This window comes from Cervus elaphus, chromosome 27 (assembly GCF_910594005.1).
Source record: "Cervus elaphus chromosome 27, mCerEla1.1, whole genome shotgun sequence".
Classification (NCBI taxonomy): domain Eukaryota; kingdom Metazoa; phylum Chordata; class Mammalia; order Artiodactyla; family Cervidae; genus Cervus; species Cervus elaphus.
The window spans coordinates 52,813,219-52,837,239 of record NC_057841.1 but is presented as its reverse complement, the minus strand read 5'-3'; the positions used below and the strand labels follow the sequence as shown (position 1 = coordinate 52,837,239).

The 24,021-nt window shown below is 50.8% G+C and overlaps 1 protein-coding gene across 4 annotated transcripts in view; it reads right to left on the bottom strand.

Moving 5' to 3' along the window:
• MAPK4 (mitogen-activated protein kinase 4) overlaps window positions 1–24,021 on the bottom strand; it is a 165,791-nt gene that overhangs the window by 3,029 nt on the left and 138,741 nt on the right. For all 4 annotated transcript variants that reach the window (XM_043889508.1, XM_043889505.1, XM_043889506.1 and 1 more), the window contains 3 exons: window positions 8,353–8,497; window positions 6,697–6,858; window positions 3,395–3,596 (listed from right to left, as the gene is read on the bottom strand). In XM_043889508.1, coding sequence (XP_043745443.1) covers window positions 3,395–3,596; window positions 6,697–6,858; window positions 8,353–8,497 — 509 coding nt within the window. The remainder of the gene's footprint in view (window positions 1–3,394; window positions 3,597–6,696; window positions 6,859–8,352; window positions 8,498–24,021) is intronic.

Genomic DNA, 24,021 nt, shown 5'->3' with positions numbered 1-24,021 from the left:
GGGATAGGCTACCCACTCCAGTATTCTTGGGCTTCCCTTGTGGCTCAGCTGGTAAAGAATCCGCCCACAATGCGGGAGACCTGGGTTAGATCCCTGGGTTGGGAAGATCCCCTGGAGAAGGGATAAGGCTATCCACTCAGTATTCTGGCCTGGAGAATTCGATGGAATTCATTCAATGTGTGTGCGTGCTAAGTCACTTCACTCATGTCCCACTGTTTGTGACCCTATGGACTGTAGCCCGCCAGGTTCCTCTGTCCATGGGATTCTCCAGGCAAGAATACTGGAGTGGGTTGCCATGCCCTCCTCCAGGGGCTCTTCTGGACCCAGGGATCAAACCTGCATTGGCAGGCCCTTTACCACTAGGGCCTCTTTGGAAGCCCATTCATTCAATACCCTACAAATATTTCTTGAGCACCTCCTCTGTGCCAGGTGCTGTACTGGGCATTACCGGACACAGCAGGGAACAAAATCCTTGTCTCCTTGGAACACATTTTCTAGTGGATCCACCTATGCAGTGCTCCTCACACTGTGATGTCCACACAAATCACCTGGGGAACCTTGTTAGAATGCAGATCTTGATCCAGTAGATGAGGCAGGGTCTGAGAATCTGCATGTCTAACAGGTTCCCAGGTGATGCTGATGCTACTGGTCCGCGGCCCACACTTTGAGTAGCAGGGCTCTGATGAGTGCTTCACCGCCTTGGCTCAGATTAGAATTGTGTGTGTGTGTGTGTGCTTCACCGCCTTGGCTCAGATTAGAATTGTGTGTGTGTGTGTATGTGTGTGTGTGTGTGTGTGTATGTGTGGTGGGGAACTGAAAATAAAGTTCCATGCCCGCCCCGCGCCTCCAATGCTGATTCAGGATGTCTAGGGAAAGGCCCTGCAGCTTTGTGTTCATCAGACCTTTCCAGGTGTTTCTAAGCTCCAATCAGGGCTAAGAACCCTGTCTTGGTGGTTCTGGTTGGAGGCTCTGCAGCACTGTGTGAGATGTGAGCAGGCGGGGCGTACCAAAGGATTACAGGCACCCTCAAGAGAGGCCAAGGATCCTTGGAATTCTGCTCCCTGTCGGCTGTCCTGGGGCCTTGGAGAGCAGTCACCCAGTAAAGGGCAGGGGAGCAGGTGGGCAGGCCCTCAGCTTGGGCTGAGCCCTCCGTGTGTCAGGTGTTCTATGCGGAATTTAGGGGGCGGGGAGGCAGGGAGCACAGAGGAAGCCTCTTGGAACAGGAGGCTGAGTGCTCACACGGGAAGAACCAAGGGCAGGCAGGTTCGCTGTGTAGCTGGGCGGGCAGGCAGCTGAGGCCCAGGCCTTGTGGTTTGTGAAGCACAGGAAGGTGCCAGCTCTGCCCATTGATGACATGAGGGCAGGAGCCACTCCTCGAGGTGAACGCTGCCTCCTCCCAGGAGGGTCCTTGAAACGGCAGAGATTTCTAGGAGGAAGAACTTGTGAAGAGCATCACTTCTGGACACTCTAATGGTTCTGTTAGAAAGAAAGTTCTATTAGTTTGAGGTTTCAGAATCCCCCGAAACCAGGACCAGTATCTTGGTAAGGGTTAGGCCTGGACCCTGGACAGAGTGTGAGTATGTGCAGATGGCACGCCTGAGGATTCAGGGCTTCAGTGAACCGTGAGTGCTCCAGCTGCGTAACTCACTGAACTGTCTTGCCAGTTTCTACACTGGCTGGACTGGGTGGGCATAATTCAAAAAGGAAAAGCTCATATTCATTCCATTCTTCTGCAGCTCTGTGATAGCATTTAATAACACCCCAATGAGATGTCTTCCACTTTTGGCTGCTACATGCTAAGGGCCAAATGTATTGGGTTGACCAAAAAATTCATTCAGGCTTTTCCACAAGATGGTATGGAAAGCCCTAACAAACTTTTCGGCCAACCCGATAAGTTGTCTGCAGTCTCCAGAGCAACCCCGTGGAGTGTTGTCACTTGCTCCATAGGTGAGGACACGTGCGTTCAGAAGTCAACAGCTTGCCCAGAGCAGCAGGGCCTGTGGGCAGGGCTTGTCACTGCCTTTGTCATCCGCCTTCGTCATGCAGGTGTGATGGGAAAAGTCAGACCAGAGGAGCCCCAGGTTTAGAAGTGGTCAGAGTGGATGGGCAGGGGCCAAAGAAACCCTGCTACAGTTTTCCTGGCACCAGCCTCAGGCCATAGCCGTGATGAGCATAGGATGAACCCTGCTACGTCAATGCTCTGTGCCCCTAGATGCTGTGGAGTGGAGGGGGCAGGGCTGCAGGGACCACAGTCAAGGGCAGGCCTAGCATGGGAGCAGCAGCAGAGAGGGTCTTCATTAATCTCTATTTGCTGGCAACTCTTGATAACAACTATCGACAACAACAAGCCTGTCCCAAAATAGCAACGTGGCCCTGACCCTCCCTCGGAGCCTCCTTAATTTGAAACCACCATCTGTCAAATGACCGAAAAGGAGACACTGCTCATCTGTCACTTCTGTAACCAGCTGTCGCCTTCTCACAGCAGCAGGGCTCCCACCTCGGCCCCTTCGGAGTCCTAGCTGCTAAGCCCTCGAGTTCTGTTTCTAAACGGAGCAGCCACGATCGCTCCCCTCCCAGAATTAGCAGGTGGTGATGCCTAAACGTCCAGCTGCCTGATCTAGAACATCAGAACGGGAAGGGCCCTGAGAGATCACTGTGTGCTTATGTGGAGTTTGTAAAAAAAAAAAAAAAAACAACAGCAGCAACAAAAAAATGTATCTTCTCCCCAGCTCTGATTCATTGGTAGTGACTCTGGGCACACTGGGTTGAGAAGGATTCTGAGGCCCGGCCCAGTTTAGGAGAGAAGAGTTCTGTGAGTGTTAGCGGTGTCTGACATGAGACAGGGGACTGCCCTTCGTGGCCAAGTTGTTAGCCGTGTAACACGATACCAATCTCTAACCTCTCTGAGCGGTGGCTTCCTCATGTATCAGTGGGCAATAATGATAATGGTGCCTCCTTTACTGGCTTCTCAGGAGACGCAAAGGATGTGAATAGCAGGAAGGTGTTGTGTGATGGTGAATTGCATCTTATTTTCTTGCATTGCTGCACTTTGCTTTTCTGGGGCAAATTCCCAGCCTGCAAGACGTGAGCTCCGGCCGTGGGTGCACGTTAAATGCTTGCCCGACTCTGTGTTGAACCCCGGGTGTGTGGTGCATCTGGGCTGGGGACGGAGGGGGCGGTGGCTGGGTGGTACAGAGGCAGGCCCCTGGCTGCACACGCGGGACACGGCTGTTCATCTACAGCGAGTATCTAGAGGCAAGGGGAGAAGGGCGGGAAGCCAAGCTGGGGAAAGCGCCCCATGGACTTTAGAACTCGAGAGACAGAAGGCGAGGTCAGGGAGGATCGGAGGCAGATGGAAATGGGAGGATGGGGTCGTGGGCCCCTGGAGCCGCACCTGTCCCAGTTGGAGAGCTGGCTCTGGCTGGCGGCCATCAGCAGGATGTCGTCAATCTCATCCTCGATGCGGAAGGGGTGCTGCGAGGTGGGCTCATCCTCGGGGCAAGAGTAGGGGCTCATGTAGGGGTGCTGCAGCCCCATCTCGGCGGTCAGGCGATCCATGGGGTTAAAGGTCAGGATCTTCTCCAGAAAGTCGATGGCTGTGGGGAGCAGAGCAGGGCGGGATGGTCACTGGTGCCCTTGCCACGCTGAGAATGAGACCCCTCAGCGAGGGGATGCCCCCGAGTGTCTGTACTTTTCCGTTTGTGAAGGGGCTTCTTACCCGTTCCCTTTCTCAGGACCCTCACCACAGTCTGGGGACAAATTCAGAGCAGATGCTGCTTTCTGACTCCACAAATGAACTAACGGAGGGGTTACCCTGGTGGCTCAGCTGGTGAAGAATCCACCTGCAGTGCAGGAGACCCCGGTTTGATCCCTGGGTTGGGAAGATCCCCTGGAGAAGGGATAGGCTACCCACTCCAGTATTCTGGCCTGGAGAATTCCATGGACCATATAGTCTATGGCATCACAAAGAGTCGGGCATGACTGAGTGACTTTTACTTTCACTTTCAGAGGGGTTACGGTCTTCTCCCAGGTGGCACTTGTGGTAAAGAATCTGCCTGCCCCAATGCAAGAGACGCAAAAGATGTGGGCTCGATCTCTGGGTCAGGAAAATCCCCTGGAGCACGAAATGGCAACCCACTCCAGTATTCTTGCCTGGAAAATTCCATGGGCAAGAGGAGCCTGGCGGGCTACAGTCCATGGGGTCGCAAAGAGTCAGACATGACTGAGTGCCCACATATGTACAATACATACAGAGGGATAGAAATGACTTGTAAGATAAGGTCACCGTTGGTTATGGGAGGTCAGGGCTAGAACTTTGCCTTTGGCTGGATTTCTGCAGAGACAAGGAATGGGGTGGAGGCACTTTATGTGGCAGTGACCCCAGGAAGCACCCCCCCAGGAAGGTGGGGGGTGGGGGAGAAGCCCGCCGAGGACGTGCCAGTAAGCAGTTCCTGCTGAAGGCACCTGGGGCTCTGTTCCACCGGGTCCTCCGGGTGACAGCGTGGGACGCGCCTCAGAGGTGGTCCCACCTGGAGGGGGGAAGTGGGGCATCTCCACCCCCACCATCAGGTGTCGTGGGTTGAGTGCAGCTGTGGGGGGAGCTGGTGGAGGACCCTCCTCCTGTAGGACCCAGCAGTAGAAAGCCCGAGTGAGAGCAGTCACCGTGGAGGAGGGCGGGCGGACAGAGCCTGCCAGCCCGGGGCTCCTGGGTCGAGAGCTCTTCTCCCACATGTTGCCCCTGGAGGTTTGACAGATCAAGGCCATCTTCTTCAAAACCTCCTGCAGGTCTGCTCTCTTCCCCCCACCACCCCCCCCAGGTTTCAGCTGGAAGTTGGTGCCTGGGGGAGCCTTGGAAGCTCTGATTGAAGATGGCAGATGGCCTGTGTCCCAGGCAGGGGCCCCCTCGTCTGGACTTGAGTCGATCTGTGACTACATTGCTAGTGGGCAGGCCACAGAGATTTCCCGTTTATCGGCTACAGCACCAGCTTCCCCTTAACTCATAACCGCCACCCTCACTCCCCAGCTCGTTCTCCTGCAAGTTCAACCTCCCACACATTTTTGGGTTTTTTTGGTGTTTCTGATATAGTGTAGCTCTCATCCCCTCCCCAAATACCTAGAGCTCTCGCTGGCCCCTTAGGGTGTGTTCCTTCCTCTGCTCATCTCTGACAGGTATCCGTCTTTGCAGGTAGGCCATCTATCATGTCTCTGGTTTCTCTGAGATGGGCCCACCATGTTCAGAGGGGTTGCTGTGTGTAGTGGTTTGGGAAGGGGCATGGATGACTCGTCCCTGATCCAGAATTCCTAAGAATTCTGAACCTCCTGTCACATGGCAGGATTTCTACAGAGGCCCAAGAATCAAAGAATATGTGGATGGGCTTAGACTTAATTAGTGGGGAATCAAATTGCCTCTCTCCCTTAATGATGGGAAAGCTGAGACAGTTTATTGATTGAAAGGGGATCATGGCTAAAGACACTGTTAGTCCAAGTTCTTGGTTTCTTGATGGGGAGGAGCGTGGCAGAGACGGTAGCCTGTACCCATGCCTATTCTCCTCTTTCATAGTCATGGACGTGGACACACAGTGGCTTTGGGATCAGTTTCTATCTCACAGCCTCACTGCAGCGAGGTGGGCCCAGGTGACTTAAGTTCTGGCCAGCAGGACATGAATGGAAGTGAAGTGTCCAAATCCTGGCTCATGACATTAGAGGCAAGGGGCTGCCCTCCTCCCCCACCTTCCTCAAAGGGGTAAGGGCAACCCCCTAAGGTGGTAGAGATATAAGACAGAAGGGGCCTTGGACCCCTGGATGACTATAGACCAGGTCTACCTCAGTGCCCCTGGACTGTCTACTTTAGATTCTTATGTGAGAGAAATAAACTTCTTTTTTTTTCTTAAATAAGAAATAAATGTCATTTAAGTTGTTGAGAATCTGGGTTTCTCTTACAATTGGCCAAACCTGTATCCTATCTGATATAGGAATTTCCTCAAGCAGAGGATGAGATGGTCAGATAGCATCACTGACTCACTGGACATGAATCTGAGTAAACTCTGGGGGCCAGTGGAGGACAGAGAAGCCTGATACTGCAGTCCAGGGGGTTGCAAAGAGTCAGACACAACTTAGCGACTGAATAACAACAAGGAAGACTCTAGCAGATATGAGACTGTGATATTCTAACATCTCAGATAATGGAGAAAATATCCTATGCCAAGGACTGTACAAATTCTGTTTTACTTGTCACAATGACCCTATGTGTCATGTGTTATTATACCCATTTTACAGTTAGGGAAACAGATTCAGAGAAGTTAAGAAACTTGCCCAAAGCTAAACAGCTAGTCACTGGTGGAACTGGGAGCTGAGCCTGGGTCAGGCTTTGAAGCTGGTGAAACCGTACCATGCCTTCCAGAGGGAAAAAAGTAAAGGGAGGTTGGGGAGAGGGAGGGAGGCAAGTGAGAAGGAAGGAAAAGGAAGCAAAATCAGGGTTGAGTATGGAGGACCAGCAGTGGACTGCCTTGAGGGTGGCCTGATGGCTGAACTCGGTCTAGAAGCAGCGAGGACAAAGGCCCGCTACCAGGGATCCCCCGCTTCTGTGTCTAGGGACTCTGGTCCTCTTGGAGGAGACTGCCTGCTCTCGGGCCCCAGGGTGAAGCCACGGCGCAGGGCGCAGCCTCCGGACGCGGCCGGACAGTCAGGCGGCGGTACCTTCGCTGTTCACTTCCGGGAGCAGCTTGCGCAGCGGCCGCTTCACCTCCCAGGTGCTGCTGACGAAGGAAGGCATCACCTTGAGCAGCTCGTCCTTGTCCTCCTCCCGGATCACGGGGACGGTCTCCAGGATGAGCTGCATTTGCTCCAGCTCATGAGCCCCTGGGGAGGCAAGCGCCAGATGGTTACGCCTGCCGCCCACGCGGCTGGTGGGTGTGGAAACCCCAGCGCCTAGGAGCCTAGGACAGTGGGAGCCCGGGGACCTGGGTTCATTCTGCTGCTAACTGCTGGGTGACGGTGGGCAGGTTGCTTGCCATCTCTGGGGCTTGGTCAGATGCAGAAAGAAGAAGGGGTAGTCTCTGGGGCCCCATCCTTTCTCTTAGCATTCTGTACCTCCGGAATGGTACAGCCTCATACAGCCTCAGTCAGCCCGCGCTAAAATGATGGGAGCAGCCCGACCCGGGGCTTTCCAAGCGTTCCTTCCTATGCACCTCTGTGCATGCCCTTTACCAGGCTGGGGGAGGAAGCGATTTTAAGCCTAGAAATGAGTCTTACCTTTTGGATTCCCATTAGGAGGGGGAAAAAAAATCAGGAATAGCAAATTAAGTTTGGGACATGTTATGAGCGCTCCTCCTGGCAGGGGGAGGAAGACGGGGTGCGCCAGGTCTGTGGGACAGAACGGAATGGCTCATTCAAGCACTCATTCACTTACTCATTCGTTCATTCAACAAATATTTATGGGGTGTCCTCTCCCTGCCAAGGATCATGCTAGATGCTGGGAATGAATAGCATCTTCATCCATAAGAAGCTTCAGGCTTTCTGCTTCTCGGAAACTCAAGTCCTCTTTCACACCCAGGCCATCGCTGACACTGTTTCAGAGCTTTGATGCTGCTGGGATGGGTCAGGTCTGAATCTTTGCTGCCCTCTCTGGCCTCTGGGCCATTCCATTCCTTTTGTTTTCCCTTTTTGCACGAGTAGCCTTGCCATTCACCTCTACTGGGTTAAATCCAACCAAGCCTGGTCTTCCTTCCTGACTCATCCAGCTGCACAGAGCATCCTCCCCCCATCCCCACCAACCACCGATTTCTGTGGGGTCCCAGTCTTCCAGAAGCTGGAGGCCAAGGGCAGGGCTCTCCCGTGTTCCCCCGACGATGCCGTGTGTGGCACTAGGCACGTGTGAATGCTGACCCAGAAAGTGCCAAAGCGTCAGTGTCTGCTCCGAAGGAGTCACTTGGCTTCTCCCTGCAGTGGACTCAGGTAGGGTCAGTTTCAGGGACTCTGGGAGCCTGGTGTGGTCCCCTCTCTAAATGAGCACTCCGGATCGACCTCTCACAGTGGCAGGGAGAGGGGAGAAAGGAGCTGAAAAAGTAGGATGGGTGTTTTCATGGGTCAATCTCAAGGTGTTTGAAGAGACATGATTTCTTGATTTTGGAAGTTTAGTGCTCAAGAAGTTTTTTTTTTTTTTTTTTTTTAGCCTTTGTAGTATTTTGCCTGAAATAGTTGATAACAAGTTGCCTCCAAGTAGTGCCGTCAAAGTCAGAGGCAACCTCAAAGAGGAGGATAGCAGGTTTTGTGATTAGTATGTTCCCCACCCCCACCCCCCTCCTTTATTGAGCTGCAGCAGAGGGGCAGGAGGGTGGCCAGGTAGCAGCTTACCAGCAAAGAGCATCCTGCCCGTGAGCATCTCAGCCAGGATGCAGCCGGCGGCCCACATGTCGATGGCTTTGGTGTAGTTGTTAGGGGAGAGGAGTAGGCGCGGTGAGCGGTACCACTTCGTTACCAGCCCTTCTGACAGGTAACCCTGGAAGACAAAACCCCGGCTTCCAATGGTCAGTCATTTGTAGACACCCTCCCTCCCAGAGGGCTTCCCTGCTGGCTCAGCTGGTAAAGAATCTGCCTGCGATGCGGGAGACCTGGGTTCCATCCCTGGGTTGGGAAGACCCCCTGGAGAAGGGAGAGGCCACCCACTCCAGTATTCTGGCCTGGAGAAGTCCATGGACTGTATAGTCCATGGGGTCGCAGAGTCGGACATGACTGAGCAACTTTCACTCCCTCCTACACCTCTCTTCCTGTCCCTTCTCAGGGAGAAAAGACCCCTTTCACTCTCCATCCTTTCCTGTTGATCATCTGTATGGAGGGGTTCAAGCAGGTTTGAGGGGTCAAAGACTTTGGAGGGGGAATCTTATGAGGCCCTGGAGTTCTGTTCTGTGGAATGGGACAGGATGCCACTATTTAAGGAGCAACGCTTTCCCAGCCCATCTTGATGTAACAACACGTAACACTCTACCCTCATCTAGTAAGAAGGTGGATAAACAGGAGCCGTACTCGGGTTCATTATCATCATCAACAGAGTAATGATGGGAAACTGGAATTTCATTTATTCAGCGGGCTGAATCTCAGAAATAGCTGGAAAATGGAAATCAAGCCGGTTGCTTTGGCGCTGATGATTAATTCTGCTACAATGCCAGACACCAATCTCCTGCAGGGAATGGACGAAGCCAGATTCATCATGGGTGTGGGTGAAGGGCTTGGGGGAGCAGCCCTAAAAAGGCAGTCTTGGACACAGCTTTGGTTGGCCCAGAGGGTTCTGGGAGTTCTACAGAGTATGGGGTGGATGTTCTAGCTGATTTCAGACACTGCTCAGTGTGTGGCCTGGGGGGGAAGCCCTTCCTGTGGGAAATAATGACGTCATAGGTGCTTTAGGGAAATATAGCCAGGCCATGTGGAAATTGTTCTCTCTGTAATTCAGAAAGCATGTGCAACAGTGAAATCTGCAAAATGTCTATTTGCATTACCTGGAACAGTTTAAAGTGAAAAAACAGACCTATTTGGTGGTCAAGGTCAGACAGTGAGCACCAGGGGTATCCAGTCAGGGAGTCTAGGGAACACTTTGTAATTTGCTGTTGTAATTTCCAATTTGGCATCTAATTTTCCTTTTTTGCTGAAGTAGAAAGTATCACAGACCCAGGTTAAAACAGAGGTAAAAGTTAGGAAGCTCAAGTACCCAGGAGCTTTTAATCAATTAATCTGAACTCTCTTCACTTGTTGAGCAGATTTATTGTGTTTAAAACCCGAGGGCCCTCAGTTACGGCAGTTTTCTCTCCTCTGTGACACGTGGTTCTTCAGAGTGGGACCTCAAACTGGCGGAAGAAAGGAAGAAAAGACTAGAGCATCCCCATTCCCCAGCCTCGAGGCTCCCAAATGAGTTCTTTGTAATTTTTAAAACGTGCCCCCTTAAAAAAATAAATAAATAAAAAGTAAATAAAAATAAAAAAATTAAGAATACGTGCCCCCTTTCTCTGTCCTTTAGGCCTTTGCATATGTTACCTTCCAGGGATGGGTGTCTTCACACCCACTGTCCTTCCTGGCTAACTCGCTGAGGCCTGCTTCCTCTCCAGAAGCTTCCCAGCTCCCTGGGATGAGGTTGAACGCCCCCTCCCAGGAGCTCCACCATCCTGTTTTGTCACTGTTTCTTTACTTCTCTGGGGCTTCCCTGGTGGCTCAGCGGTAAAAGACTCTGCCTGTAATTCAGGGGATGTGGGTTTGTTTTTTGGGTAGGGAAGATCTCTTGGAGAAGGAAGTGGCAACCCACTCCAGTATTCTTGCCTGGAAAATCCCACGGACAGAGGAACCTGGTGGGCTGCAGCCCCTGGGGTGGCAAAGAGTGGGACACGACTGAGCACTTTACTTCTCTGCAGTTGCCGTCCCACCTGCCTCACCCAGCCAACCCCCCGGACCACTGGACGATTCCCCGTTATGGGCAGAGGCTGTATCTTGTTTCACAGCCGTTTCTGCCTTGCTCGATTCTGTCCCAGGTCTGCCTCCTAGGAAATGTCCAATGAACACTGTCGAGTGGATGGACGGATGAATGAGTAAGGAAAGTCTCGCATGGTCTGAGTCCTTTCAAAATGGGGCACCTTCTGCAGGAACCACTGATCCCTTTCTTTAACAGACCTGATTTTACAAGGAGGTCCAATTCCCACTTTCAGCAGTGGGTGAGAAGTTTACAAAAGTTGATGGCTTTTGCCTTACGCTTTGCCTTGTTCCAGAAAGGATTGGCAAGTGTAATTTTTTTTAAAGCCAGGTTTATTGATGTATAATTTATAAACAGTAAAATTCACTTTTTAGTGTATAGTTCCATGAGTTTTGATTGTAACCACCTTCACAATCAAGATGTATAACAATTCTATTATCTCACACAATTCTCTCCTGCCCGCTTTGGGTCACCCCCCAGCCCCAGTTCCTTAGAAACCACTCTTTTCCATCCCTTTAGTTTTGCCTTGTACAAAATGCATATAAATGGAATCACAGTGTGTGGCCTTTTGAGTTGAAATTCCTTTGCTTAGCCTAATGCATCTGGACTCATCCCTGTGGTTTCAGTGGTTGGAGAGTAGTTTGTGAGGAGTTTAAGTCTGAGTCTCAAAATGAGAGACAAGCCCAACTGTAGGTGCGCACATCTGGGCAGGTGGGTTATAAATAAAGAATGGTCCAATGTTATTCTCCAGCCAGAGGGTACAAGTGTCAGAGGAAGGCTAAAGCAGAGTGCTCACTGGGGAGGGTACTGAGGGGAGTTTACTCTGATGAGCAGGCTGTTATGGAATTCCCTGTAATTAACACCTGTCTATTTGCAGAATCTGGGACTGAAGTGGATGCAGGGGGCTTCCTTCTGAAGCACCTGCCCTGAACGTAAAAGATGTTTGCAGAGGCAAGGCTGCCCCTGATGTGTTTCAGGAGCCATAGGACGGAGGTGAAGAATCTGCCTGCAGTGAAGGAGATGTGGGTTTGATCCCTGGATCAGGAAGATGCCCTGGAGAAGGGAATGGCTACCCACTCCAGTATTTCTGCCTAGGAAGTCCCATGGAGAGAGGAGCCTGGCGGGCTACAGTCCATGGGGTGGCAAAGAGTTGGACATGACTGAGCGACTAACTCACTCTCTTTCGGTGGCTTCTGCCAGGCTCTGGCACAAAAGGAGCCTTGGGGAAGGAGGGATGGGGACAGATGGGTGCGGCTGTTTCCGGGTCAGGGCAGACAAAGTGGGGGGAGGGGTGCTGGGGAGGGAGGGGAGGTGGGTAGGATGGGGATTTCTGTGGAAGGTCCCGGGGAGGCCTGTGCCTCTAGTAGGGCTCCTGCAGACTCCACTAGAGGGAGGGCGTTTGTGGAGCCCTGGTGGCGGCTGTAGGAAGCCTGGAGAGGCTTGCACTCGGGTGCTCTCTGGGTAGCCAGGGGTTAACAGGTTCAGGAAGGCCCCGGTGCACCAGGCTTCCCTGGAAGGGGGTAGGAATGCACACATGGATCCTGTGTGATCTCGAAGAAACCTGGGTCAAGGGAAAGAGGAGTCAGGCTACGGAGAAGTAAGAACTTTTGAGCTTGAGGGGGTCAACAGGGCTGTGGCACGGATGCTGAGATTTTGTGGAGGCGCAAGTTCTCAGAAGAGCTCCTGGCGGATGTGCTGTGGAAATCAAAGGCACGTCACCCAAGGAATGGGAAAGACAGGGTGCTTAGAGCCTGGGGAACATTGCAGAGGGCATGAGAGCTGCCTCCGGACATACACAGGGCTGTCATACGGATGGGGAGTTAAGCTTGTTCTCTGAGGCTCTAGGGACAGACGTGAGCCATGGCATGAGGCAGAAATCCAGGCAGTATAATAATAGCTCACGCTTACTGAGATACTTGAACTGCTCTCATGCTTCCTAGAGATTAACTCTTTTAATCCCTGCGACAACCCCATGAGTTAGGGACTCTCATGACAGTCATTTGACAGGGAGGAATCGGAGGCACAGAGCGGGTAAGCAACCCATCCATGGTCACCCAGGCTGCAAGCAGCACAGCTGGGATGCAACGCCAGTTTGGGACGATGTAGTCCCTGTGATCTGAATAGATGGCTGAACTGCCTTTCTAAGAAAGAGAGCCCTCGAATCCACCAGGCTGTCCCAGGGTGGGGCTGGGCTCCTAGGCAGACAGGGGTGGACAAGCTGATGGGAGATGAGCCAGCAGCACCCTCCAGGCCGCAGATCCTCAGACACTGGCTCACACTTGAATTCTTGGGGACCTGGGCTAAACACGTGCAGATTCCATTTCATCAGGCCAACAAGGTGGTGCTGATGCTGCAGGTTGGGGGACCGCATTTGGACCAGCAAAACCCTGGATGATCTTTAATATCCTGCCCTGCCCAAGGGATTGATGCCTTGCTCACAGGCCAGGCAGATTTCTCTAACTGAGCAGCAGACTGACCTGTAATAGGGGTTAATTCTTTGTGTTACAAGCACTCATCAAAAGATCATTTAGAAAAACACCACCTTCTCAGAGGCCCAGTTTAAGCAGAAATACACGGCCTCCCTCTCAACAGCCTCCTTCCTCCGAAGGTATAATTCTTATTTGTGCCAATATCCATATCAGGCATGTTAGAAGCCTTTTAAAACAGAAAGAACACCACAGAGGAATCGCCTTTCTTCTTGCCGACTCCAAACTCATTCTGTTAAACTCATTTCCATGAAAATATGCAGCAGGGACTCTCTCAAGCTGAGGGAAGGAACGCACAGTGTACAACACAATCATTGGTAAGTCACCGGGTACGTTCTGTTTACAGCTTCCCTGGTGGCCCAGTGGTAAAGAATCTGCCTGTAATGCAGGACACGTGGGTTCCATCTCTGGATCTGGAAGATCCCCTGGAAAAGGAAGTGGCAGCCCACTCCAGCGTTCTTGCCTGGAAAATTCCATGGACAGAGAAGCCTGGTGGGCTGCAAAGAGTTGGACACCACTGAGCAGCTGAGCATGCATATACATTCTGTTTATGCAGCTAAAATACACATGGTGAACAGTGTGGTTAAATCAGCTGCCCTGAATTTTCATTAACTTCTCAAGTGAAAGTGTTAGTCGCTCAGTCGTGTCCAACTCTTTGTGACCCCATGGACGCATGGAGCCTGCCAGGCTCCTCTGTCCATGGAATTCTTCAGGCAAGAATATTGGAGTGGGTAAGCCATTACTTTCTGCCGGGGATCTTTCCAACCCAGAGATTGAACCCGTGTCTCCTGCACTGCGGGCAGATTCTTTACCGTCCGAGCCATCATTAACCTCTAAGGTGGATGCCCCTTAAGTGCTGATCTGATGCCCTCCTTTCTCAGGGCTGCCCCCTCCCCACTCCCTGCTCTGGATCCTCTCCAGTGAAATTCATCTCTCCCCCAGTTTCCATGGAAATAACCAAAAGCCCAGTTAAGGTCCTATAGGCCTGCAGCCCTCATGTGGTCCCTTCCTTTTACACTAAAAAAAAAAAAATCAGAATTGCTTTTAAAAATGACTTATTTTTAATTGTGGTAAAATACACATAAAATTCACCGTTTTAACTGTTTTTAAGCACAAAATTCAGTAGTAGTAAGTACATTCACATTGTTGTCCCAGCATCACCACCATGTGCAAAACTGAGTCAGTGCCTGTTAAACAACAGCTCTCCATACTCCAGCCCCCAAAGGCCCCCGTCGACCAGCTCTCTTTCTGGCGCTATTGAATGTGACTATTCATATAAGCGGGATCATACAGTATCTGTCTGTCTGTGACTGGCTTCTTTCACTCAGCGTAATGTACTTCTCCCTACTTTAAACAGCAGGAAAGTGGGAGCAACGGAGCTGAGCTTCTTTTTAAAAAGCACTTTCTCAAAATGTGGTTGTCTTCTCACTCAACTAGAGCTCCTATCACAGATAAAAGCTTTGCATATTATCCCTCTGGGATCCTGATCATCAGCTCTGAGTTCTGTTACAGTGCAAGACATGACAAGATGTTTCGTTTGTTTGGATCGCCAGTTCTAATACCGCCGTCCTCGCCAGGACCAGGGCTGGGCTGGGTGGAAAGAAGGCTTGGTGCAGTCGCTTCAGCCTCAGTTTCCCCATTTGCTTGTGCTGCTGGCCTCTAGGCTTTCCTCTGTGGGGGGCTAGAGTCCTAGAAATCTGCACCGCAGTCACTAGCAATCTCTAAGTGAGGGGACCCTGCGGGGCCAAAGTGATTAATTTTTAATGGGCTGGACTGTGAGTGAATGGCCCCTTTTAGGAAGATGCATTAACCAGCAGGCCATAATTAGACACTTGTCTCTCGCCGACTTTCAAGGGGGAAATCTGGCAGCAGTCTGGAGCAGCGGCTCTCAAACCTGATACACATTAGAAGCACTTGGGCAACTGAAGACAAGTCCCGACGCTTAGGCCACCAACCATGCCGATGACATCAGAGTCTCTGGCAGAGCACCCAGGCATCAGTCATTTTTAAAACTCTCCAGGTGACCCCAATGTGCAGCCATATTTGAGAACCAGTATCCTAGGGATCCCTGGCTCATTGGCTTTGGAAAGGTAAGCAGTATTTTCACAGTTCCCCAATTAGCGCAGGCTTCTATTTCTGGCTCCACTCAAGATGAGATGAATTCCTTGAGTGGCCACAGCAGTCTTCTCCAGACAGCTGACCCGCAGGAAGGAAAATTTTACTGGAAGATAACCAATAACAACAACATCTGCCATTTATTGAGAACTTAGGATGTGCTGGGCACTGTGCCAAGTGCCGCTTTATTATCAGTGCATTTAATCATCAAAATGACCCTATGAAGACAGCACAGGGAAGGGACTAGCCTGACCAAGGCCAAATTAGGTCCGAACTGGCAGTGCTGAGATTCCATCCTGGCAGAGAGCAAACCAAAGTCCTTGTAGACATGCATTTGGTAGGAAAGACAGCTGAGGGAGTGTGAGGAAGAAAAAAATCGAGCAGGGTGAGGAGATACAGTGAGGGACTGGGTGGGTGGTCTAGGAAGGCCTCTGTGATGAGGGACAAGTGAGCAGAGACCAGAGTGAATCAAAGGAGTGGCCGCTGCGGGGAAGACCATCAGAGAAGTTGATCTCCGAGCCCAAGGCTTCCCTTTCTGTCTCCCCGTCCTGTCCCCAAATAGAAACGCTATTTCTCACCTTCACCCTCTCACCTAGCAAGCCCTCTTCTCGGGCCCTCGTTAACCCCAGGTGTAAACCACTGACAACAGTTTAGGAGGAGGAGGGAACGAGTTTGGCATCATTAACTCAGCTGACCTCCTGACAACCCTGGAAGGTATTTATTTTTTTCATTTTCTCTCTGGGGAAATTCTTGCAGGTCCCTCCCCTCTGCTTGGCTTAGCTGGTAAGCCTTTGTGATCCTGGACCTCTTCATCTGCAGATCACAACTCCACAGAAGAGGAGGCCCTGAAGGCTGTTTTCCTTCCAGGGTAGATGCTCACTTTCAATGTGGTGACTGAATTGGATAAAAATCTAAGCCAAAGGAATGATTGATATGCCCGTGGTGGAATTTCAGACACTGATCACCGGTCAAGGGGAGATTATTTTGAAGTTTGTGGGCCATGCTTGAATTGTGGGACAAAGGTAGTTGCCGTGTTCAAGTCCAGCCCTCTGAAATCTAGGGGCTCCCTCAGATGTGAGGTGTGGCTGTAGATTTCTGTTTGATGTGACCTTGATGCTGGGAGCTGGTCCCTTGGGGCCAACCTAGAGGTCAGATTCAGGGCTTTAGTGCAATCCCTTCTAATTCACTCTCAAAAAAGAAAGAGAATATTCACCCCTCAAAGCACTACTGAGTGATGCGGATGATAATCATGTTTGCCAGGAGCTGACCACATCCTAGGTATCACCTGAGCTCTGCATCCTTTCATTTGATTATCAGTTTCCTAAGGTGGGGGCTTCCCAGGTGGCGCTAGTTGGCAGCGCTCTTGCCTGCCAATGCAGGAGACATGAGAGATGCGGTTCTATCCCTGGGTCGGGAAGATCCCCTGGAGGAGGAAATGGCAACCTACTCCAGTGTTCTTGCCTGGACAATCCCCAGGGACAGAGGAGCCTGGCGGGCTACTGTCCATAGGGTTGCACAGAGTCAGAGATGACCGAAGCGACTTAGCACACAAGTATACTCTCAAGGTGGGTGCTGTTACTATTCCTGATGGGAGGGAGGTGGGTGGCAGAAGGTCGGTGACACAGTGCCAAGGTCACCAAGTCCTCCAGTGGACAGTTCAGTCTCCGAAGTTCCTCTCCTGCTCCCAGCCTCCCTCCCCCACCCCAACCTCATTTCTGTTCACTCATCCCCTCACGGAAGGTTAAAATCCCCCCTTGTTCAGCTTGCGGGGAGAGCATACCCAGAAGAATGAAAGGCACTTCGTTGGACTACTCCCCTTCTCCGAAGGCTCTGGCGTGTAAACCACCAGCATTATTGAAGGTAACAAAGATGGACTCAATCGGCTAAGAAAAGGAAGAGAGAACCCTCGTGGTCTCGCTCGTTTCCATCCAGGATCAGGTGGAACTTAAAAGGCAGATTATTTCACAGATGACGGTGGGAGGGGTCAGGCCTTGGGCTGCAGGTGTTAGAAATCCCTCTCTCCCGGGTCCTGAGAAAGGGAGGAGTTGGGGGGAGGCGGTGGTGGTCATTCAGGGCTCCAGATGCAGGAAGGCCAGTAAGTTGGCAGAAGGAGCCAGAAACGCCCAACTGTTGAATTTGACTATCCACCTGTCTTGGCAAGTCTCACCCACAGTTGCTGCTTGTAGTGAAGGCAGTATTTCCCTAGATGCGTCCACACCCCAGAGAGGCTACTAGGGGCAGGTAAGGCATGTGGACAAACACCCTGGGACAGGTTGGCAGCGACTAGTATGTTTTTTTTTTTTTTACCACCTCAGGGGCTAAGGATGCAGTCTTTAGTACTTCTCTTTGTCCACGTAACCACTTCTCATTTCTAGGTGCATCTTAGGGACCAATCGTTCGCAGGATGCGCTGTGGGAAGTGCCAGGTAAGGTCCTTGTTAATGCATTTACCTGGGAGAGGAAACATACTGACCCTTTGCCCACTGTCTTCTACGGTCACCGTGGCCACTACTGAGTGTGCTCTGTGTGGATGGAAACGCACGGCCTCCCCCGTTTATCTCTGAGCCTCCGAGGGCCGGGGCCGTTGGACTTGCTGAGCCAAGGCAGGGACAAAAGCCACTGGAGGTGTGGGGAGTGCAGGCGCTGAGGCCAGCCCACTGCCGAGGGCACGCAAGGCGGCAGCGGGGCGGGGAGACCACAGACTCCAGCCCTTCTCCGCAGGGTCTGAGTGCAGGCTCAGTAACCCTGCCCAACCCTGACCTCGAGAAGGGTCTTCCCTCCTTGCCGACCAGGCAACCAGCCGGCTCATGTTATCCATCAGGGGCCGCATCCTCTCTGCGGAAACCCTTCTCTTCCTCCCATGCTGCAGGTCCCCGGCATGGGCCTTCTTTAGAAGTGTCCCAGTGCTGAGAGGCTGCCCGGGTCACCTGCGCCCGGGAACACCGGTCCCATTTCAGACAGGTATTTTGACAGCATTTCTTCGGTGCTTCCGGTGGCGCTGGCCCTGTACGTGATGCTCTGAGTTAGGGGACTGTCCTCGAGGAGCTTACAACCCAATTGTAGACAGTGAGTTTGCTGGCTCAACTGCAAAGACAGTCATTAAAGTCAGTGACAAGTCAACACTGGGTGAGGGAGGGAGCGGGGAGGAGGCAGTCACCGGGTGAAGAGTGGAGCAGAAGGGGAGCAGGGTGGATCCATGCTGGGGGGGTGGTTCCTAGAAATTGTGAACACAAAATTGGGTATGAAAGTGAATATTTATTTTTGAATCAGAAAAGTGCAGCAAATTAAAAATTCTGAAAAGCTGGAAAATAGCACAAACATCACAACAGTCATAAAAATAACATTTTTACTAATTAGCTGCTTGGCAAACTGCGGGTAGCAAACATGTGAATGGATTTCATAATCTCTGATCTTGTCTATGACAGTTTTGTAATATAATTTTTTACAGGCAGAATTTAAAGCTAATTCAGTATTTGCAAGATAATTGAAAAGATAACTCAGTCTTTCCTCTAATACAGTCGATTCTTTAGTTGGGTAGATAGTCTAGAAGTTTCTTGTACCTTCAAAACTAGTTATCAGCAATGTCATATAAATTTTCAAGATTATTGTCAGATTTGGGAAAACCTTATTAGGTATTCTTTTCCTTATGAGCTGTAAGATTTGGGGGAATCTCCAGTTTTCTTTTGTGGTGACTAAACGTCTGTTCTTTGAGTTGATGACGCTCATCAACCAGGCTGTCCGTATGTCTTAGCTGTCGTCATGTTCTATGATAGGGTGGGCCCTGCTGCTTTGTCGTGACACTCCTGAGTTGATTTAGTGAGCCACAGAGGTATTCCTAGAGGTTATTCCTACAGCAAGATGCTGGCACTAACTTAACTCGTTAAGTTAACTCTAGTAGAAGTAGCTGCAAACCATGGAAACACGTCCACAGTTAAAACCCTGGACACTGAAAGTTGAGTCAGTGTCCCCGGTCGGTGATACACATCAGTTTGCCGAGAGGGTGACCAAGAAGCTTCACATTTGGGCGTCTCCTAGATCTTTCCCCGTGGGCCTCATCTTTTGACTGGTTGTGATCTATATCTGTAGTTTATTGGATTAGCTTAAAAGAGCCCTAATTACAGGGCTTTCCCAAGTTTTGTGAATTGTTCAGGCGAGGGGGTGTGGGAGTCCTCGAATTTGTAGCGAGTTGGTTATTTTTGCAAGTGGCCTGGGAAGCCCTGAGTTTGTGGTTGAAGTGTAGGTCGGTCTGTGGGGGGAATGCCCTTAACCTGTGAGGTTTGTCCTAACTCTGGGTACGAACTGAATCACCAAGTTACCACGTAGTTTGACTGCTGTTATAAATGGTATATTATTTAAGATTATGTTTTCTGCTTTCAGCCAGTGTACAGAAATGAAGTTGAATTTTATATACTGATCTTATTATATTCAGTAACACTACTAAAGTCTTTTTATTAAATCTATTAATTTGGCTGTAGATTGAGGCTTTACTTACAGTCAAATCATCTGTGAATAATAACAGTTTTGCCTTATTTTGCTTGCCAGGACAAGTGCAATGATGAGCAGAAGTGACAACCTAAGCATGCTCCTAGCTTTAAAAAAAGGTTTTTAACATTTCATTGTTGAAAACATTGAGATTTTTGGTAGAAACCATTTTTCAGTGAAGGAAATCCTTTTCTCCCTAGTTAGTATGAGTTTTTATCATTCACAGATACTGCATTTTCTAGAATGTTTTTCTGCATCTGTTGAAATGATCATGTTATCTTTTTTTTCTCCTCTAATTTGCTTCTGATTTTGGTAGCAAGGTTTTAATGTAGCAGGGTATTTCCTCTTTTTACGTTCTCTGTAAGAGTTTGATAAAACTTATATGTTATTTAAAAGTTCGCCTGTAAACTATACGGCCTGAGGTTTTTGTTGTGAGCTTTTAAACTACTGATTTAGTTTCTTTAATGGTTATTGCATTGTTGAGGTGTTCTTTTTGAGTCAAATTTTGATAAAAATTATATTTTTCTAAGAACTTATTCACTTCATATTACTATTTAATAAATGTATTTAATAAATGAACATTTATGGGCATAGGGTTCATAGTATATTCTTAATTCAGAATCTGTGGTTATATTCTTTGCTATTTAGGGCTGTTGGGATGGTCTGACCCTGGAGGCCACTGGCCACCCTGTGGAAGGCTGACACTGAAACCTGCCGACTTGTTGCCCGATTTGATTTTATTTCCTGTTGATCTGAGATGTGCCACCCACAGGAGTGTCTGTGGGCAAGGCCCAGCAATCTAACCTAGGCCCTGACTGGGTTTCTGCCTTCAGGAGAATGAGAACCATGATCAGCTGTCATTTTGATTCCCAGAGGGAAAGAGCATTATTGTCCTTTAAGGAGCTCATTGTTGTGGTCTTGCTGTGGTTTGGCACTTTTCAGGGTGACAGAGGAATATGGCTGAGCTCCTGTAACTAAGTTAATTGGCCCGGACAAGCCCGTCCCACAAAGCAGCTCTGAGAAACGGCTCACTGGGCAAGCAGGGCCCACGAACCCTGTGCCTCAGGCTGTCTGCCAACAGAGGGCCTCCCGTTGAGGAGTTAGGACCCAGACTCATCTGGAAACCTCCAAGCTACTCAGGGGCCCTTGAGAACTTTCTAGATGGCTGAGTTATGCTCTGTACTTGTTGGGCCCAAGGCCCAGAGGTGACCAGCGTTGTCCTGTTTCCTTCTGATCCCCCTGTGAACGAAATGACAGTCCACCACCTCCTTTCTCCTCCCCATTTAGATATTTTGGTGCACAGTTAGAACCCTCAGAGGCTGAGGACCTGATCTTCTGACTCCTCTCTAAAAGGGACGGTGCAGGTCATTTCAGCCAAGCCTCTCATTTTGCAGAAGAGGAACTCCTAACCATCACCATCATCTGTGTCTATAACCCGCATGATCACGAAGCACTTACTAGATGCCTGCCAAGCATTGTATCAATACTTTACACGTAGAACTTCAACGAATACCTCACCATAGTCCTGTTGCATCACCAGCATAGCAACTATCTACTGAGCTGTTATGTTCCAGCTCTGAGTCCTGGGGCAGGGCAGTGAACAAAGCAGAGAAGTTCCCACCTCTGCAGTCCACTTGCTGCTCCCATAGGGGAGATGTCTTTATTCCTATTTTATAGACAAGTAAGGCTCAGGCTTCCCTGGTGGCTCAGCGGTAAAGAATCCACCTGTGATGCAGAAGACACAGGAGACCTGGGTTTGATCCCTGGGTCGGGAAGATCCCCTGGAGGAGGGCATGGCCATCCACTCCAGTATAGTTGCCTGGGGAATCCCATGGACAGAGGGGCCTGGCAGGGGCTACAGTCCATGGGGTCGCAAAGAGTCAGACAGGACTAAAGCGTCTGAGCACGCACAAAGTAAGGCTTAGATAAAGACACGGTGACCCTGCTAGTAAAGTGCAGAAGCTGTGGCTGAGCCCCATCTTGTCTTGAACAGCTTCGCGATGCTCTATGTCAGCAATTCTCAAACCGAAGCAGGTATCAGAGTCACCTGGAGTGCTTGTTAAACTCCAAGCCCCGGTTCCACCCTCAGAGTTTCAGAGTCAGTGAGTCTGGAGTAGGGCCAGAGACGTGCTTGTCTACAAAGTTCCCATGTGATGCTGATGCTATTACTCTGGGGCCCAGACTTTGAGAACCACTGTTCTGTATACAGAACCAGAACTCTTTTGAGTTTCTCACTGGTTCTTTCACACCCCACTTCTCCTCCTCCTCACCACGCCTCTCCTCCAAGCATGTGCCAGGGGCCCCATGCCAGGCTGACTGCCTACACGTTCCCAGGACCTCAGCCCCACTGCGGCCAGCCAGTGCTGCGGTGTGCTGCCGTCACTGTCTGTGTCTGTGTGGATAATTACCCCAATTAAACATGTTCTCAGTTACACTCCGTGTAAACAAGTTACGCTGGGAAAAGGGGCTGTTCTTGCCCCTGACTTCCCAGGCTGTTTTATGGGCGACACAGCTCACGGCAGCTGATGCTGGCTGCTCTGGCCCTCGGCCAAGTAGGGAGGAGGGTCCCTGGGCCCAGAAGAGACCCCAGATTGGAACCTCATAGTCTTTCCTGGGGTGTACGGTTAGGCCACTTGAGATGCCTGTTCTCTTGCATGCCCTGCTCGGCCAGTCCCCGCTTCACTCGCATGACCATCCGGTCCTCTTAATTATAAGGCTTAATCATCGCCCTCGGTAACTGACAAGCCCGCCTAACGTCACTTCCCCCTATAAATGGTAGCCGCCGCCTCCCTGGAGTAGTCAAGACGGCTACCGTGCCCTGCTCTGCACGCGGTGCTGTGTTCCCCCGGGACCCTTTGCCTCCGACTTGTAAGATCCGTGGTCTCTGTCGCTGTCTCTGGGCTCTTTCTTTGGTCTCGAGGCCGGGCATCTACAAGGCCTGCAGGCCCACAGGTACAGCCCCACATACAGCGAGTGCAGTACGGCCGCAGAATAACCCAACACACTGCTGTCTCGGACCTGCAGTTTCTGCAGAATGACTTTTGCTTCTCCCCCAGGGAAGCTCACAATGTCCGCACGCAGCCTTGGGGTTGGACAGTGGGGTTCAACGCCAGGGAGGCCCACAATGTCCGCATGCAGCCTTGGGGTTGGACAGTGGGGGTCAATGCCAGGGAAGCTCACAATGTCCGCACGCAGCCTTGGGGTTGGACAGTGGGGTTCAACGCCAGGGAGGCCCACAATGTCCGCATGCAGCCTTGGGGTTGGACAGTGGGGGTCAACGCCAGGGAAGCTCACAATGTCCGCACGCAGCCTTGGGGTTGGACAGTGGGGTCAACGCCAGGGAGCACTGTCTCGTGCTATTCTCTTGGCTCAAGTATCCGAGCCTCATCCCACCTCAAGGTCAGGACTTCGTGGTCTGTACTCTCCTACACTGCTCTGCTCTTGGGGTCTCCCAGGCCAGGAAGAGAGATTTAGAGGCCCTTAGGACTGATCTAGCGTGGTGCTCCTTTCCTGTAGGTAATTCAAATAAAATCCACACAAACTATTAGTGTAAGGAAGCCTGTTGTAGGCTGAATTATGTCCTCCAAGATTCACACCTTGAAGTCCCAACCTCCAGCACCTCAAAAGGTGACCATATTTGGAAATAGGGTCACTGCAGATGTAACTAGTTAAGACGACGACATTAAGGTGGGTCTTAATCCAATATAGGAATATAGGTCTTCCCTGGTGGCTCAGACAGTCAAGAATGTGCCTGCAATGCAGGAAACCTGGGTTCGATCTCTGGGTCGGGAAGATCCTCTGGAGAAGGGAATGGCTACCCACTCCAGTATTCTTACATGGATTCCATGGACAGAGCCTGGCGGGCTACAGTCCATGGGATCGTAAAGAGTCAGACATGACTGAGAGACTAACACTTTCACTAATCCAATATGGCCAGTCTTTCTAAAAAGGGGAGATCTGGACATACACGCATGCTGGGAGAAGATGAAGGCAGATGTTGGGGTGATGCTCCCACAAGCCAAGGAATGCCAGAGATCGCCAGCAAACTGCCAGGAGCTAGAGGAGGGGCAGAGGACAGATTCTCCCTCACAGTGCTAGGAGAAACCAAATCAAATCTCCTTGATCTTGAACTTCCAGCCTGCAGAACTGTGAGACATTAGATTTCTGTTGTTAAAGTTTGTGGTGCTTCATTGCAGCAGGCCTAGCAAACTAATACAGTGTCCAGCAAGGGTCTAATTTTCTTCCCACGATGATGACTTTGATTTTTTGTTTGTTTTTAATAGCAAAAGCAAAATTCTTTACAAATCCTCCTAGGTGTTTCTGCCCTGCTGGGGCCCTGACTCTTGCACTGAAGTATCTTTGGACTTTCTTAGCAGGAGGACCTGGCTGCAGCCTCCTCCAGTGCAGCCTGCACTGCCCCTCCAGACAAAGATTTCTCCGACGCTGGGTATCTGTGTTGAGAATGTGAGCTTGGGTTCCAATCTTGGGC